General features: G+C 46.0%; 1 protein-coding gene across 2 annotated transcripts in view; it reads right to left on the minus strand.

Annotated features, from left to right (window-relative positions):
• The window catches only part of CDH2 (cadherin 2), a 166,459-nt gene that overhangs the window by 50,310 nt on the left and 97,698 nt on the right, over positions 1-18,451 (minus strand). For both annotated transcript variants that reach the window (XM_064170818.1, XM_064170819.1), the window contains exons 3-7: positions 12,200-12,414; positions 8,591-8,737; positions 6,647-6,802; positions 4,119-4,263; positions 1,988-2,160 (exon numbers count right to left, since the gene is read on the minus strand). In XM_064170818.1, coding sequence (XP_064026888.1) covers positions 1,988-2,160; positions 4,119-4,263; positions 6,647-6,802; positions 8,591-8,737; positions 12,200-12,414 — 836 coding nt within the window. The remainder of the gene's footprint in view (positions 1-1,987; positions 2,161-4,118; positions 4,264-6,646; positions 6,803-8,590; positions 8,738-12,199; positions 12,415-18,451) is intronic.

Genomic DNA, 18,451 nt, shown 5'->3' on the forward strand with positions numbered 1-18,451 from the left:
TTGTGCTGCAAGACACTCCCCAGCCCACCCTGCTGCATTCAGGTCTAGCTTTTTAGACTCCTGGTCATTTTAATTTAATTGACTTCCACAAAATGACTCAGGAAATGAAGGAAGCAAAGCTTGGGAAGGAAACCATTTTATCTCCTATTAGTCTGATTTAATATTTGAATGGTTTAACATTAATCATTAATATTCAACATGTGGAAGGAATGTTTATAAATACTCATTTGGGGCTCAGCAGAGCGATCCATCAGGAAAACTGATGGCAAGTGACAAGGCTTCTCCAGCTGTTAAAGTGAGGGTCTAAGCTCCACAGAGAGCTGGTTTCCTCTGAGTTAAATCACTGCAGTACAGCTAGTCACTGAAGTAATAAAACTGAGTTAATCTCTACGTCCTTCTGAAAGTTCACCTGCCAAAGCTGACCAGGGGATTTTAGAAACAAGGGCAAAGCTGCCCATCATGCTCTTAATTTCACAGGGCAACACTGTAAAGTTCAGGGTTTTACTTTCCACCAATCCATCTTCCTCAAGAACAATTTAAATAGAAAGAGAGTGAAGCTTCAAAAATTAATTGCAGTGTCTAAGTCTGTTTAGCTTCTCAAATCTTCTGACTGCCCCTTTCGAACTGTAACGCATCAGAAAACAAACAGCCAATACAGAGCATCAAAAAGTTCTTTTTGTTCTCTATTTTCAGTGTAAGCAAACAGCTTAAAGATGAACAGCAAACCCAGCTTTAAAAAAAAAAGCCTTCAGATTTAATGAGGTTAGTAAAACAGAGGCTGAAACAAGATGTGTTGAATAGAATAAGAAAGGTTTGCTTGGATTTTATAGTTTGTTTATCAAATAACGCCTCTCTCTGGTCAAGTTTTCAAGTGGTTCAAAAGCACAGTTAGTTCCATCTGACAGAGCAGGAGCTGGCAGGCAAGGATTTTTATTCTCACCTCACAGATGAGTGAACCAGAGCAGAGGATCTGGCACCCTCCTTCCCTCGTGGCAGTCACAGCAAAGAACTGTCTAGACAGGACAGGACTTGCCCAGCATGCAGCAGGGAGTTCTCGACAGTCAGAGCTTTTAGTTAGTTAGTTAGCTACTTGAATGGGTGTCCAGGCCTTGAGACACATCTCCTATCTATGCAGTTGTCAGTACAATTCTTCCCTTGTACTCAGCACTGCTCAGGCCACATCGTGAAGTGCTGTGTCCAGTTCTGGGCTACTCAATTCAAGAGAGAGGTTGAGGTACAGGAACATATCCAGAGAAGGGCGACAAAGCTGGTGAGAGGCCTGGAGCACAGCCCTGTGAGGAGAGGCTGAGGGAGCTGGGGGTGTGCAGCCTGCAGAAGAGGAGGCTCCAGGGGGACCTCATTGCTGTCTACAACTACCTGAAGGGAGGCTGTAGCCAGGTGGGGTTGGGCTCTGCTGCCAGGCAAGCAGCAACAGAACAAGGGGACACAGTCTCAAGTTGTGCCAGGGCAGGTCTAGGCTGGATGTTAGGAGGAAGTTCTTCACAGAGAGAGTGATTGGCATTGGAATGGGCTGCCCAGGGAGGTGGTGGAGTCACCATGCCTGAAGGTATTGAAGCCAAGCCTGGCTGGGGCACTTAGTGCCATGATCTGGTTGACTGGCTAGGGCTGGGTGCTAGGTTGGACTGGATGATCTTGGAGGTCTCTTCCAACCTGGTTGATTCTATGATTCTATGTGGAATCTCTCTCACTTCAGCACTCAGGCTGAGCACCTAAGCTCCTTATCTGCATCACTCTGCTCCAGTTCCTTAACAACAAACAGGCTTTTGAGATGAGCTCCTTTCTGTGCCTCCAAAGAACCAGGAGAGATTACACATACGGAATGTGTGACTCCAGTTTTCATCCCCATGAGAATTTCCTCTTTTCCAGGGAGACAGTTCAGAGTGGGTCGGGAGAGAAACATCATTAAGTCACAAGCATTTTCACCACAGTAAGTACAACCCAGGCCACAGATTAAGATCTGCCCTACCTCTCTGTCAAGGCCAGCTGCTACAGTGATAATGTCACCGGTCTCGTTGTTGATGGTGAACATGTTTGGAGAGGGACTGCTCGGGGCCTGGGACAAAATCCTGTATCTGAGCATCCCGTTCTGAGCGTTGGGATCATCAGCATCGATGGCAGTAACAGTCATCACATAGGTTCCTGGCAGCAGGATAAAGAATGGATGTTATCTAAACAGTTTGCTCAGATGACAGAAGATGGCTTACGAGCAACGACCACAGCAGTGTTATTTCTTTTGGGCAACTCTGCACATTCCTTCCCTTACTGCAAACAAACTGGTTAAACACAAGACCCACCAACAGACTAATTAAAACACAGAAGAGGAGATAAAAATACTCCTTGTTTATAAAATCTCAGATCTGCTTATAACTGAAGAAGCTGCATAAACAATGAAAGCCCACAAGTCTGCCACCAATAACATTGCTGCAGCCACAGAGCTCCTCAACGTTTGGATAAAAACATCATTAATTGGGCCAAGGCAAACAAGAGTTAATTTTCAGGATTGGTGCACACACTGATAGAGATTAAAAATCAATGTAAACAATACTCTGCCAAAGGTCTTGGAAATGCATGTCCTTTCCATCCCAAAGGCTAAGTCAACGCTGCAGAGGGAGGAAATACATTTCTTGTGCTAACCTTTCTGAAAAATTCATTATGCATTACTGACGATTTAAGAAAGTGGTTTCAGCCATAGTGCAAACTTGAGTCTGAGCAGAGCAGAATTTTAATGCCATGTGAACAACATTCAGAGTTTTCTTGAGAATTCAAAGGGAACTGCTTGATTTCAAATCCCAGCAGATCCGAAGCCTCGGAGATTCAGAATGAGAAAGCCAACTGTGTCCTAGGCTGCAACAAAAGCAGTGTGACCAGAAGGATGCAGGAGGGCACTTTGCCCTTCTACTCTGCTCTCAGGATTCCCCACCTGCAGTGCTGCTCCCAGTTCTGGTGCCCCTTGCACAAGAAGGACGTGGAACTGTTGGAGCAGCTCCAGAGGAGACCATGACAATGAAGGTTGGAGACCCTCCCCTATGGCAGCAGGCTGAGATGCCGCTGTTCAACCTGGACCTCAGAACAGCCTTCTGGCACCTGAAGGGGGCTTGCAAGAAAGCTGGGGAGGGACTTATTACAAGGGCTTGTAGGAACAGGACAGGGGGAAATGGATTTAAGAGGGAAGAATGTAGATTTACACTGGAGAGTAGAAAAAAAATCTTTAGAGTGAAGGTGGGGAGACACTGGCACAGGTTGCCCTGGGAGGTTGTGGATGCTCCCTCCCTGGAGGTGTTCCAGGCCAGGCTGAATGAGGCCTTGAGCAACCTGGATTAGTAGAAGGTGTCCCTGCCCATGGCATGGGGGTTGGAAATGGATTATTAACTTCCTTGCAACCCAAACCATTTTGTGAATCTATGAACCTAGAACCAGCTCTGCTGGTATTTCAGAAGTCTCTTACACCTTGATCTGTCAACTAAGCAAATGCATGCCAGGAGCTGTCATGAACATCACTGTAAGAACTCTGACACTATAAAAAGGACTTTTAAAACCAGGAATTTACAAGTATAGGCTGGATATTAGGAGGAAGTTCTTCCCAGAGAGAGTGATTGGCATTGGAATGGGCTGCCCAGGGAGGTGGTGGAGGCACTGTCTCTGGAGGTGTTGAAGCCAAGCCTGGCTGGGGCACTTAGTGCCATGGTCTGGTTGACTGGCTAGGGCTGGGTGCTATGTTGGACTGGATGAGCTTGGAGGTCTCTTTCAACCTGGCTGATTCTACGATTCTAAGTCGTGTTCTCAAAGACCTCTCTGTTTCAGTTTAGGCACATAATACTTGCATCTTTTGGAAACTGATCCTAGCATGCTGAAAACTGAATTAAAGCTAAGACAAAATACAAAGACCTTGCATGAGATTGTGCTCCTCACACCAAGACAACTTTGAAATGTCATAAGGTAGTGTGGTGGAATTGTAAGTTCCAGGCAAGTGGTCAGGATTAACCCCAAAGATCTCTTCTAACCACACTAGTCCTAAGGTCTGAATGAATGTTTTTCAACACCTTCAAAATGGATCTTTTCCCCACATGCACAATTTAAGAGCCCTTGTTATGTATTACCTGGCTTTGATCCTTCTGGGACTGTCCCATTCCAAACCTGGTGTAAGAATTCAGGTCTGTTGTCATTCATATCAATGACATTAATAACAATGTCAATAGGGTTCTCCACCTGGTTTCCATTCACGTCCACTGCATGTGCTCTCAGCTGCAAAAACCATTGAACAGAGTTGGAATTTGCCCATCATCCAGCCACAAACACAGAGTAATGGTGACAGGAATTTTCAGGTCAGACATTTTTAGCTCACTATATTACTCCTCCCTCATATCAAACCCTTTGAATGCTCAGGTTGAAAGTCCTGTTCAGTCTTCTAAACGATTCCAAGTTGCAGACTTACTTCTTTGATTTGTTGCAAATGACTTTGCTTTGTGTCATTTTGATTAATACCAATGCCTACTGTGTCATATAAATCTGGTTTTAGTAATGGCCACTAGAAAACAGACTCTAGGAATATGCAGATTTATATCAAACAGGCAGCAACTTATTAAGAATCCCCAGGGAATGAACACTGACATCACTTTCAGAACTTCTTTCCTGATATTATGGATAATTAATAGACATAGATGCACAGGAAGAGTGCATGGAATAGATCTGTGTTACCTGGAACACTGAAGTAAGGCTTGTGATAAATCACTGTCAGTAAGCAGACTGAAATTCCAGGCTAAAATTAATCTAAAGTGTATGGACTGAGTTTCAGAGATACTGAGACACTTAAATTTATTGCTTTGGTTGCCAGAGAGGACTAAGAATCTACCTTTGACAGTAAGACTTACCTAAATCATCTTAAATTGGACAGCCAAAAAATGGGAGCACAGTACTTTCTAAAAATGAAGAACTTGATATCCAGGCCAGAGCCTGCCACCTTCTAGACAAAAGAACAACCTCCTCCTACAGCAGTCCTGCTGAAGCCTGCTTTAAAAATGTATTAAATATATATATATATGCCCTGGTATATATAAATACACACATACATATATCTGTATGCACACACACACATCTTCTGGCTCCAAACCTAGCAGACAGGAGCAAGAGGGCATTAACTCACCACTTGGGAAATGACTCACAGAAAAGTAAACTCCCAAGTCACTAAATCCTGCATGCCAATGTCAAACTCCCAGTAAAAAACTTATGGATGTGGGAGCTGCTCTGCTGTCACAGCCATTCCCCCACACACCTTCCCCCAGATGCCTCCTGCTGCCTCCTCTCTTTGGGAGCAGCTCTTGAAGGGCTTCCCGGAGCTCAAGGCAAGGAGTGTTTTAATCCATGACATGCTGGAAACTCTCTAGCAGCTGAGTGACTTCAGTAATGATTTCAGTGTGGTCTCACAAACACAGAGGTCGTAGCTTGGTGTCCCCTCTTCCTTCAAAACTCTTTCCATTTATGTGATAAAATGAGGTTGAGAAGAGAGCTCTGCTGTTAAGACAGCATTCAGAGGGAAGGAAGAGCTAAAACAGCAGGTTCATGGAAGTTCTAATATAAGCTAAAGTGACTTTAATCTGAATGCTAACTTTGTGTCCTCTCAAAGTACTCTTTAGGACTTAATGCTTCACGTTGCTGGGAAAAATGCTTGTGGTCACTTGTGTGCCCCTTGCCTACAGCTTTTAGAATGCACTGTTCTAATGACTGTACCTCTGGAAGCACGGAATTGCCTGTGGAGAACAAGATAAACCTTCACACGAAACAAGCCCATTGACCCAAGTGTGCCATGCAGAGAAATGCTTCTATAAAGAGCCTCTGGAAGTGAGGATGAGGTGAAACAGGTGAAGCAGGCAGCGCAGAGTGTGGCTGAAGGGAACCAGAAAGGCTTTGAAAGTCAGTGTCACAACAAAGCTCCAGCTGTCTCTGTGTGCATGATGTATTAAATGATGAGGTGTGTTCAAAGACTGGTCGGATGGGGCATTTAGCAACATGGTCTAGCAAGAGATGTCCTTGCCCATGACATGGGGTTGCAATTAGATGATCTTTAGGGTCCCTTCCAACCCAAACCATTCTGTGACTCTCTGGAATCCATGGGCCTGCTTTGTCAATTCATTTAGAGCAAAGAATATAATTTTCCTAAGCTGACAGACCTAATCTAGAATTCCATTAAAATGCTTACATTTGGCCCCAAAAATGAAAATGGGTAGGTTATTCTTCCCATCCATTTCTCAGATCACAGCTGCTGCAATTCTAATAGCAGTCACATCCCTAATTGAAGTTGTTGAATGAAAAGTAAACTTCTGGAAACTACACATTCCAGTGGAGACTGTGATCAATGGCCTGCATTTGAAGGAAGCTACACTATCCATATCCCAATCGTTAACAATTACTTCATCTAAATACATTTAATCACTGTTTACATATGTTAATGTACTTAAGCTGCTTAAACATAGTAAGAGTTAGTCTGAGTCAGTACAATAAATACAAATCTGCTACAAACTCTTCAAATCATATCTCACAGAAAGCTAAACGCCGGCTGCTCAAGTCGGGTTTGAAGCAGATGTTAAATCTTCAATTTGATAATCTGATTGATGGTAAATTAAACTCTTACATGAAAAGAAGCAATCTGCTCCCGGTCTAAAGGCTTTGTCACAGACAGCTGCCCTGAGATGGGGTTGATGATGAAGATGCCAGTTGGAGGTTGGTCAGCTCCTGGGCCCGTCACGCTGTAGCGCAGCGAGAGGCTCTTGTCACGATCAGACCTAATCTGCGAGTCAAGAAAGAGAAATGTTTGGATGAGTTACAGACAGGCAGTGGATGGGACTGCTGCTGAGGCAAGCAGCAGCTCTTGCTTGTGGTTTTTCCATCTTTGTACAAATGATTATTCTGGAAAGGGTAAAAAGTTAGTAGAAAGTTGGGGGGTTTCAACTGCACCACCAGAAAGCTGCTCAATGAATTGTCAGGAGCATAAAGCTTAAACCAATGCCCATCAGGATTCTTACCTGCCAGGGTTTGAACAGGATTGAGCAGAGTTGGGCAGAACTGAATAGTCTGAGAAAATAAGGAGAGCAAGCAGGATTGAGTAACTGAACTGATAAGGAGGCACACAGCTGCAGAGGGGTGACCTTGGGAGGCTGGCAGAGAAGCTGAGGGAGTTCTGAGCTGCGAGCAGGGCAGGCTGGTCAGCCCTGGGAACAAGCAGTGCTGTGGCTAAGTTGTTGCAAAGGGGGATTAAGAGGGGTAGTTGGTCAGGTCTGCCTCTGTGCATGTGGGCATCTCATCTCTGCTATGTAAGCCTATCAAAAGCACATGCCCCTCTACTGAACTCCACTACACAGGCATCATGCTTAGCTTCAATACACAGAGTGACCTTTATGCATCACACTGGTGTGAGTCTGTGTGTCTCTCTCTCCCACCTGACCTAGAAGAGAGGCCAACTCGACACTTACCTTCACCAGAAGTGCTCTGATTCTAAAGAAGAAATATACTATCATAAAACTACCTAAGAAACAAAAGGCTGGTTTGTTTAGTTCTCTCCCTTCTCTGTCTTCCCAAAAGAAAGCTATACATAGACTGTCTTCGGCTGCTGGCGTGGAGAAACTCGTTGATTTTGTTGGAAGACTGAACTCTGGGCTCACCTTCCAAGGAGAAAAATCAAAAGGGCACTGCCTGTGTGAGGAGCAGGTGAATCACCAGCAGGCACAGCACCAAAACACAGCAGAACTCTATCCTGTCTACTGGGGCTAATGCTCTGCCAAGCTCCAACTAATACTCACAGAAGCTGATCATGACTAACCAGTACCACAGCTGGAAACTCTCTTCCACCACCTCCCTGGGCAGCCCATTCCAATGCCAATCACTCTCTCTGCCAACAACTTCCTCCTAACATCCAGCCTAGACCTCCCCAGGCACAACTTGAGACTGTGTCCCCTTGTTCTGTTGCTGCTTGCCTGGCAGAAGAGACCAACCACCACCTGGCTACAACCTCCCTTCAGGTAGTTGTAGACAACAATGAGGTCACCCCTGAGCCTCCAAGCAAAACAACCCCAGCTCCCTCAGCCTCGACTGAATGATTCTGGAGGTCTCTTCCAACCTGATTGATTCTATGATTCTATGCTGGGCTCCTAGCCCAGCTACATCTGTGCCACAGAGCTGGGTGGTGAAGATGATGTCCTCATCCCCTTCCAAGCTATTTCTTCCTGTCTTCTGGTGCACCACTCCTCTGGCTCATCCCCACAATTCCCCAGCTGGAAAACTGCTGTGCAGATGACTGGAGATCTCCTGAACCGGCAGAGATCCTCAACCACTTAAGGAAGTCATCACAGCACTTAACAACCAAGCCACGAGTTCATCTTCCACCAGTATGGCAGCACAGGGATAACTTTAAGAAACCCCTAGTCCAGGCAGCCAACCCACTACCCACAAAGGTAGCAAGAGAAACCAGCCCCAAAGATTCTGACAAACGTTTGGACTATGAACAAGACATCACTCACACAAAATCTCCTCAAGAGCTCTCCAAGGGACACCAAAACCACATTTCTATTAACTTCCTTACCCTCACTAATTCCTGAGGAAATGGTCCTCTGGAATTTTCTGGTAGGTTGATTGGAGGAATAACCCAGTCTCTCTTCTGCCTCTTCAGAGGGCTGCTGTGCTTGTGTTGTTGCCATGGAAATACGATGTCTTCAATTTTCTTTTGGTCCTTTCCCAGGTGCAAGATAAAATGAAGCACATGTTAGAAGGAGAATCACTGGGAGGTGTTATAAAATCAACTCAGATACAAGTACAAAATGGACTGAGAGGCTCCTTCCTCTGTGCTCACAGAGCTGGTTTGTTCGCCTTCACAACACAGTAGGAAAACAACCAAGAGTATTTACAACTGCACTGCAAAATGTTAAGCACTCCTTTTCTCTTCTCCTTCCACAAGTTGGAGGAGAAATGGATTTATCAACTATTTATAACTTAGCACCACTGTGTAAACTGCTCTGCACCTTCTGAAAAGTAGTTAGTACCTTGCAGAATTTAACAGTATGCCTTTATGTATTTCTCATTAACCAGAACTTCAGTGCAGGTAATGTGCCACTCTACATTAAATTTAGATCTGGGTGTGCTAAAATATAATTTGAGTTTCAAGAGAAGTTTAATACATACTGGTAGGGAATGTCTCAAATATTTATGATCCTATTAAATCCCATAGAATTAATGCTGTAATTATTTTAAACCTATGTCAGGCATGATGGATGCAGTAGATGACCCACTTTACACACTGGGCATTAATCTTTGCTTGGTGTCAACATTCCCTTCTCTATCTGCACTCAGTTCAGCCTTTGGATCAGCACACACACAGTCATGCCAGCTTGCTTAAGGGTGGAGACAGGAAAAAAACTTTTCCCAACTCTTTCTAAGAGCAAAAAAAGGTGAATCAAATATGGCTCAGTACAAATAATTAACCAACTTGAGGCCACATTCCACTGCTCCACAGTCTGCTGACAACAAGGATGCCTGAACTGTATTCACAGGCTGGGGTGGAATTGACCTTAAAGATCATCCAGTTCCAAACCCCATGCTGTGGGCAGGGACACCTTCCACTAGATCAGCTTGTTCAAGGCCTCCTCCAGTCTGGCCTTGAGCACCTCCAGGGAGGGAGCATCCACAATCTCCCTGAGCAACCTGTGCCAGTGTCTCGCCACCCCCAGCAGTGCAGAATTTCCTCCTAGTATGCACTCTAAGTCTACTCTCCTCATGCTTAAAGCTGTCCCCTCTCATCCTGTCACCCCAAACCCTTGTATAAAGTTCCTTCCTGGGATCTTTGGAATGAGCAGGGCATGCCCTGATAAATCCAAGTATCTACTCTTAACAAATTTTTACAGACAAAAAACAGGTTCATAAAATCAGTCAGGGTTGAAAGGGACCACAAGGATCATCTATTTCCAAACCCCTGCCACAGCAGGGACACCCTACCCTAGAGCAGGCTGCACACAGCCTCAGTCAGCCTGGCCTTAAACACCTCCAGAGATGAGTCTTCCACCACCTCCCTGGGCAACCCATTCCAGCCTCTCACCACTCTCATGCTCAACAACTTCCTCCTCACCTCCAGGCTGACTTTCCCCACCTTCAGCTTTGCTCCATTGCCCCCAGTCCTGACACTCCCTGATAGCCTAAAAAGTCCCTCCCCAGCTTTTTTTAGCCCACTTCAGATGCTGGAAGGCCACAAGAAGGTCACCTGGGAGCCTCCTCTGCTCCAGCCTGCACAGCCCCAACTCTTTCAGTCTGTGCTCACAGCAGAGTTTGCCTTTGCTAAAAAAAAAAGACTCAGAAGATCTGACCTCATCATCACCTAAGCAAACAAAAAGATGAGGATTACACATCTCTGGTTTCCAGTATGCTCTTGGGAAGGATGTTTTGCATCACCACACTATTTTGACATTCTATTTGGATCTTGCAATGCAGACCTAAGTTAATCTCTGAATAAATTTTGTTGTTCATTTGTATACTTAGCACTTTGTGAGAGAAGGTTAAGAAGCAGCAGGCAGCAAGCGATACAACAGAAAAAGGCAGCAGCCCCAACGCTGCCTTCCTGGAGTAAATGCATTGCTATTTGTCTCTTGCTCAGTTTGATTTTTGTTCCACTAGGTGGTTTATGCTGTGGCAGCTTCCAGCAGAGGGAGACCATCTTCCTTCCCAAGTGCTGCTGGAATCATGAATAATTTACAATCTCCAATTTGATTATGAAGGAACAAGACAAAGCCAATATTCCTTGCCAGAAACGCTTTCCTGCTACTGCTGTAAATCTACAGCTCCCATCTAATAAACATGACTGATGCATTCGAGCACAAATCTGTTTATTTTGTGGTTATATTTAACCACTTGAATAAATACTGTCATACTTTGAAGCAATTGCAAACAAAGAAATGACCGTGGCCGGCTTAAATTCAGGTATAAAACGCGAGCCATGCAAACAATAAAAAGCTCAAACAGAAATGAATCCCAGCTACTGAAACAGGCATGTCCTTCCCTGCCATAGGAAAGACACAGAGCACCAGACTGAAGGAAATTCATCCTGAAGCTCCAGCTTTGCATTCACTAGATGTACATTACTGCACTGCCCCATGCAGAGGTGCATGACAGGATCAGTGCTGGGCCCAGTCCTGTTCAATATCTTTATTGATGATCTGGAGAAGGGGATTGAGTCCAGCAGCAGTAAATTTGCAGATGACACCAAGCGAGGAGCAGCTGTGGAGCTGTTGGAAGGTAGGAATACCCTGCAGAGGGACCTGGACAGGCTGGATGGGTGGGCAGAGGCCAATGGGATGAGATTTAACAAGCCCAAGTGCAGGGCTCTGCTCTTGGGCCACAACAACCCCAAGCAGCACTACAGACTGGGGACAGAGTGGCTGAGAGCAGCCAGGAGGAAAGGGACCTGGGGGTACTGGTAGACAATAGGCTGAAGATGAGGCAGCAGTGTGCCCAGGTGGCCAAGAGAGCCAATGGCATCCTGGCCTGCATCAGGAAAGGTGTGGGCAGCAGGACAAGGGAGGTTCTTCTGCCCCTGTACTCAGCACTGCTCAGGCCACCCCTTGAGTCCTGTGTCCAGTTCTGGGCCATGCAATTCAAGAGAGATGTTGAGGTGCTGGAAGGTGTCCAGAGAAGGGCAACAAAGCTGGTGAGGGGCCTGGAACACAAACCCCATGAGGAGAGGCTGAGGGAGCTGGGGGTGTGCAGCCTGCAGAAGAGAAGGCTCAGGGATGACCTCATTGCTGTCTACAACTACCTGAAGGGACACTGTAGCCAGGTGGGGTTGGGCTCTTCTCCCAGGCAACCAGCAATAGAACAAGGGGACACAGTCTCAAGCTGTGCCAGGGCAGGTCTAGGCTGGATGTTAGGAGGAAGTTGTCGGCAGAGAGAGTGATTGGCATTGGAATGGGCTGCCCAGGGAGGTGGTGGAGTCACTGTCCCTGGAGGTGTTCAAGAAAAGACTGGATGAGGCACTTAGTGCCACGGTCTAGATGATTGTCTAGGGCTGGGTGCTAGGTTGGACTGGACGATCTTGGAGGTCTCTTCCAACCTGGCTGATTCTATGATTCTATGACAGATGGAATACAATCCCTGGTTGTAGGCTTGTTTGCCAAGATACATTTATGCAGGCTGCATTTAGTTGTTTCACCTGTTCTGAAGCTGGCTCAGGGGTTAGCTTCACTCTCATTTGCCACTCTTCCTGGGTTTCCTTGTCTTGAGCAGACACGACGAACTCTGTGGGCTCTGCTGAAAGTTGGAAGCTTCGCTCCGCGTAGACCACACCATCCTCACCTACTCTGAAAGCTTCTGGCTCACTGCTGCCAAAGTGTATTTTTTTGTTTCCATCACAGCTTCGAAACCTCACTGCAAAGGCAGACAGAGAAGAAAGAACAAATAATGAAAAAGCAGCCCACTTGAACTCAGTGTGACACAAAATGCATTAAGAGCACATATTCAAAGCAGAAAGACTTCACTTGCTGCTACTTCTACCACATGCAACTCTTAAGTTCAAGACTTGCACTTTATGGGTCAGTTCACACAAAAGCAACATCCTTCTGTGTTTTCAACCCTAGACAGACTGTGTCCCTCCCAAACACCTGCCCACCAGCAAGAAAACCATTTCCCTCCATGTCCTATGTTACACTTCAGTCCATTGCCAGTGGAACGGCCACAAGGATTTGCACCTCAAGCCTCACAAAGTTCCAGTCACATCACAGAATCATAGCATCATTTTGCTTGGAAAAGGCCTTTAAGACCATCAAGTTCAACTATTAACATCAATTAATTAGAAACAACTACAATGCAACAAGAACCAAAACCAAGCCTGCTGACAGTGCCCTCTCTGCAGAATCTAAGGGTAAGGCAGAAACACAGAGAAGTACTAAGAGGTTCATTTCTGTCCTCAGCTCAGCCTGTGACTCATTTTCATCATCTCAGATAGCCAAGGTCCCCACTTCTCCCATCAAGACAGAGCTGACACCTCAGTTCCCAATAGCTGGGCAGCACTAACCAGCAGATCAAGGGAGGTTGTCCTCCCCCTTTACTCTGCCCATACACATCTGAAGTAGTGTCCACTTCTGAGTCCCCAGTTATAAAGAGACAAGGAACTGCTGGAGAGAATCCAGTAGAAGATTACAAAGGTAACTGAAGCATCTCTCTTACAAGGAGGGTTTGAGTGTCAAGAGGATGAGGCTGGACTTTTAAAGCCCAGTGACAGCAATAAAGGGCAATGGGCACAAACTGGAACACAGCAAGTTACACCCAAACATATGGAAAAACTTCCTTCCTGAGGGTGTTGGAGCCCTAGAGCAGGCTGCCCAGAGAGGCTGTGGAGTTTCCTTCTCTGCAGACTTTCAAGACCTGTCTGGACATAGTGATCTTAGGCAATCTGCTCTAGCTGAACCTCTCTTAGCAGAATTGGACTAGATCTTTGGAGGTCACAGAATCACAGAATGTCAGGGGTTGGAAGGGACCTCGAGAGATCTTGCATCCCAACTCCCCTGCTAAAGCAGGATCACCTAGGGCAAGGTCCCTTCCAAACCTTACCATTTTGTCAGTTCTTGGACTGAGTTTCTTCATCTACAAGACGAAGGCAGCAAGAAACAACTCACAGAAAAATTCTAAGTTGAAGACCTCAGGTTTTTTTAAAGCTATTTCCTGTACCACACATGTCCATTCATCTACTTAGGAGTTACTCATTCCTATTCTAATTCCCACCCATACCCCTTCTCTTTGTCCTGTCTGACAGGGGCACACTGGCACAAGAAGTCTGTAACACGATGGGAAGTGCACATAACAGAACTGCCAACAGGTTGCTGCCTTCTTTACCCAATTGCTTTTGCTACCACTCATCTTCTGGGTTACTGCAAGCAGTAGTAGGTTAAAAATGAAAGTGTTCTTCTATAAGCAATGATGGTTCTTTAATGCTTCCAAAGTGTTATGAAATATTTGGCTTGTATGGGCAATAGAAGGGAAAACATCATTACAAAGGTTGTGCTGAAATGCACATGCTGGAGATGAAATGAGGCTTTATGCCTCATTTCAGTTATTGGACTTTTTATATTGTGCTAAACCATGCACAAACTATTTAGCTTCGAAACTTAAAGGTCCCTCTCCAGAAAAATCACTATGAAATGTCATGCATCATCTGCTTTGTTTTGTAATGCACTATTTCGGGAAGGTACTGAGAAGAAGAATTGTACCTTTTTGTATCTGAACTTGAAGGACTGAGATGATGTTCAGGTGACATAGGAAATTTGTTTCTCTCCTGCACCCTTTCAATTATCCAGAATGCCCCATTTGCCCTCTCCTGACAGTTAAGGCTGGACCCTCAAAGGGTCTATCGTGTACAAAAACGAGATGAAGCCTGGCATTCCTTCAAATGAATGATAAAATGCCAACCTCCTTCATGCTCATCTGGCTGGGCTGGGCAGGGATAATGATCTTTCCAGGCAGCTTCCAGAGTTTGAAGGTCTCCCTCAGTGATAGATCAGCCTTGCCTTGGGAAGAAGGGCAGGCCATGTGCAGACAGCACTGAACACAGGAAGAAGTAATCTGCCTGGGTACGAAGGTTGAACCCTCACCACTGGGCTCCTCCTGCAGTCCTCTTCTTAGAATCATAAAATCAACCAGGTTGGAAGAGACCTCCAAGCTCATCCAGTCCAACCTAGCACCCAGCCCTGTCCAATCAATCAGACCATGGCACTAAATGCCACATCCAGGCTTTGCTTGAACACCTCCAGGGATGGTGACTCCCTGTAGATACTGCCTCAAGGCTTCCCACGGCTAATAAATACTTAGCCTCTCACACCAGTGTCCATGTATGTGACTCTCTGGCCAAAACCTATTGCTCCCAAACTCCTCTCTACCTGCTCCAGAAAGCATAACTGACTTTCTTTCCTACAGATCTACAGCTGTGCAAGACTGAAAGTAACAAAAGCCTATGGTTTGCTGTTGATGTGGGAGGAGAAAACTGACTCGCAAAACAGCCAGCTCCCAGATGTTGACCATCCCGTTGACTCTCCCCCACTTTTCAGCACTGAGCCTCACAGTTTGAGTCAGTTCAGAGGTGCTAAGTGGAAATGGAACAGCCAGCTGAGAACATACACAAATCTCAACCAAGGATATCAAACCACCACTTTAAAACAACCCTATCAATAACCAGAAGCCATTACCATGGCCCTAACTCTGCAATCCTGCTTAGCTAACCTTCAGATATGGATATTCTAGATTGTTTAGCACAACAATAAAGAGGTACCTGACAAGAGTTTAGCCCAGAGTCACTACAGCTAATGATTGAAGAAATTACTTACTGGACTACCAAACAGTGCTGCTCACACTTGGAGTTCAGAGGCACAGACCACCCATAACCCATGGAGAAAGCTGGACCTCCTCCAAACATCATCTCTGGTCACAAACAAAACTCTCAGTTGCAGACAGCTCACATTAAGAGTCTAAGGTGGGGGGGGGGGGGGAAAGGCAGCCAGCAATATAAGCCATAGCTCTGTGCCTCTGCTGACCTCTCATTGCAGCTGCAGATGCTCCCAATACTCATAGAACCACTGAATAGTTTGGGTTGGAAGGGATCTTAAAGATCATCCAGTTCCACCCCCGTTGCCATGGGCAGGGACACCTCCCTTAGGTTGCTCAAGGCCTTCAAAAGACTTGAAGAGTTTTATGCCCAGCTTGGTCTGGTGTCTATCCCAAAGTGGCTTGACCAAAAGGACAAAGACTGAGCCAGATCCACCTCCAGCTCTTCTGGGATTTACTTCTGAGAAGTAAATGGGAAGGAGAATTAGTATTCATCCAAAGATTGATCACTACTGCTTTTCAAAAAGGTAACATTTACAATGTGGTTTACAGTTACTATTGTCCAAACAACTCAAGATATCACAGCAACACTTTATAACTGCTACACAGTACCACAATATATTACTTTTAATAAATACAGATTCAAATCCATAAAGAAGATCATTTCTTTACCCCCATCTTCTTAAATGTGAGTGTCTGCTCAGCGAGTTTGCTGATGACACCAAGCTGGGAGGCTTGGCTGAGACAGCTGAAGGCTGTGTGGCCATCCAGAGAGACCTGGACAGACAGAGCTGGGCACAGAGGAACCAAATGAGGTTCAACAAGGACAAGTGCAGAGTCCTGTATCTGGGGAGGAATAATAAACTGCACCAGTACAGGCTGGGAGGTGACTGCTGGAGAGCAGCCCTGTGGAGAGGGACCTGGGAGTGCTGGTGGAGAACATCCATGGCACAGCAATGTGCCCTTGTGGCCAAGAAGGCCAATGGGAACTTGGGGTGTATTAAGAAGAGTGTGTCCAGCAGAGCAAGGGAGGTTCTACTCCTCCTCTACTCTGCCTTGCTGAGACCTCATATTGAGCAGTGTGTTCAGTTTTGGGCTCCTCAGTTTAGGAGGGGCAGGGATCTCCTGGATAGAGTCTAGAGGAGGGCTAAGAGGATGATTAAGGGACTAGAGCACTGCCTGATGAGGAGAGGCTGAGGGACCTGGGGCTGCTTAGTCTGGAGAAGAGAAGACTGAGAGGGGATTTAATCAATGTCTATAACTATTTGAGGGCTGGGGGTCAGGAGGGGGGGATAGGCTCTGCTCACTGCTCCCTGGGATAGGACAAGGAGCAAAGGATGGAAGCTGCAGCACAGAAGGTTCCAGCTCAACACAAGGGGCAACTTGTTTGCTGTAAGGGTCCCAGAGCACTGGCACAGGCTGCCCAGAGAGGTTGTGGAGTTTCCTTCTCTGGAGCCTGTCAAGGCCTGTCTGGATGTGTTCCTGTGTGAACTGAGCTAGATTGTATGGTCCTGCTGTTGCAGGGGGGTTAGACTCGATGATCTCTTTGGTCATTTCCAACCCCTGCTATCCTGTGAGCCTGTGATATAGACTTCAGTAGCAAAAAAAAAAAAAAAGAGAAGGGAAAAAAAAGGAAAGCAAAAGCCACCCTGCTAGCCACTTCATTGCTATTCCTCCTCCAGGCGACTCTAAAATTCAATGAAAATCTCTTTTCTTTGACAGTATCCTGGTAAAAATGTATCAAATTGCCAATGCTTTGTGAGAATTATTCTCCCTTTGCAAGGAGCACACATTAACAAATTATAGTCAAGTCTTACCATCTATAATTAAATTCCCTTGACGGAGTACAGGTTGTGCAGTAGCTGCACTCCCCCCAGCCGCATGGTTATCAGTCTTGCAAATTCGATTTAAACCACTTGGCTCCATTTTTCAGTGCTCAACTGGTCTGAACAAACTGACATTGCCCACTCTAGAGTTTTAGGCAAAGATTCTTCAACAGGAAGAATTTTTTTCCCCCCTTTGTGGATAATGATTGTTTATCGTAATCAACGAGGTTGGAAGAGAGCTCCAAGATCATTCAAGCCAACCTAGCACCCAGCCCTGGCCAATCAGCCAGACCATGGCACTAAGTGCCTCAGCCAGGCTTGGCTTCAACATCTCCAGGGACAGAGACTCCACCACCTCCCTGGGCAGCCCATTCCAATGCCAATCACTCTCTCTGACAACAACTTCCTCCTAACATCCAGCCTAGACCTCCCCTGGCACAGCTTGAGACTGTGTCCCCTTGTTCTGTTTATGCCTCATTATTTTCTATATGCAACTTTGATTCTTCTTGGATTCTGGGAGAAGAGCCCAACCCCACCTGGCTACAGCCTCCCTTCAGGTAGCTGCAGACAGCAATGAGCTCTGCCCTGAGCCTCCTCTTCTCCAGGCTAAACACCCCCAGCTCCCTCAGCCTCTCCTCATAGGACTTGTGTTTCAGGCCTCTCCCCAGCTTTGCTACCCTTCTCTGGACACCTTCCAGCACCTCAACATCTCTCTTGAATTGAGGAGCCCAGAACTGGACACAGCACTCAAGCCGTGGCCTGAGCAGTGCTGAGCACAGGGCAGAAGAACTTCCCTTGTCCTGCTGCCCACACTGCTCCTGATGCAGCCCAGGATGCCATTGGCTCTGCTGCCCACCTGGGCACTGCTGCCTCATCTTCAGCCTATTGTCTACCAGTACCCCCAGGTCCCTTTCTTCCTGGCTGCTCTCAGCCACTCAGTCCCCAGCCTGTAGTGCTGCTTGGGGTTTTTGTGGCCAAAGTGCAGAGCCCTGCACTTGGCTTTGTTAAATCTCATCCCATTGGCCATAGTTTATACCAACTATGTTCTTTCTACCAACCATGTTCTTTCTACCAGCCACAGAAAAGGGAGGCTTTGATTTCCCAAAGTCACTTTATGTTGACAGATCAATCACATGGATTAGTTTCATTTTAATAAAGGTTAACTAGAGATACTGTGAAGCATCTGAGTCACTCCATACACAGCAGAGAGTAACCCAGTATCCAATTTCACTGCTGTTTAGTAACGCTCTGGATAAATGATCAGG

This window comes from Pogoniulus pusillus, chromosome 34 (genome assembly GCF_015220805.1).
Source record: "Pogoniulus pusillus isolate bPogPus1 chromosome 34, bPogPus1.pri, whole genome shotgun sequence".
In the NCBI taxonomy this organism is placed as follows: Eukaryota; Metazoa; Chordata; class Aves; order Piciformes; family Lybiidae; genus Pogoniulus; species Pogoniulus pusillus.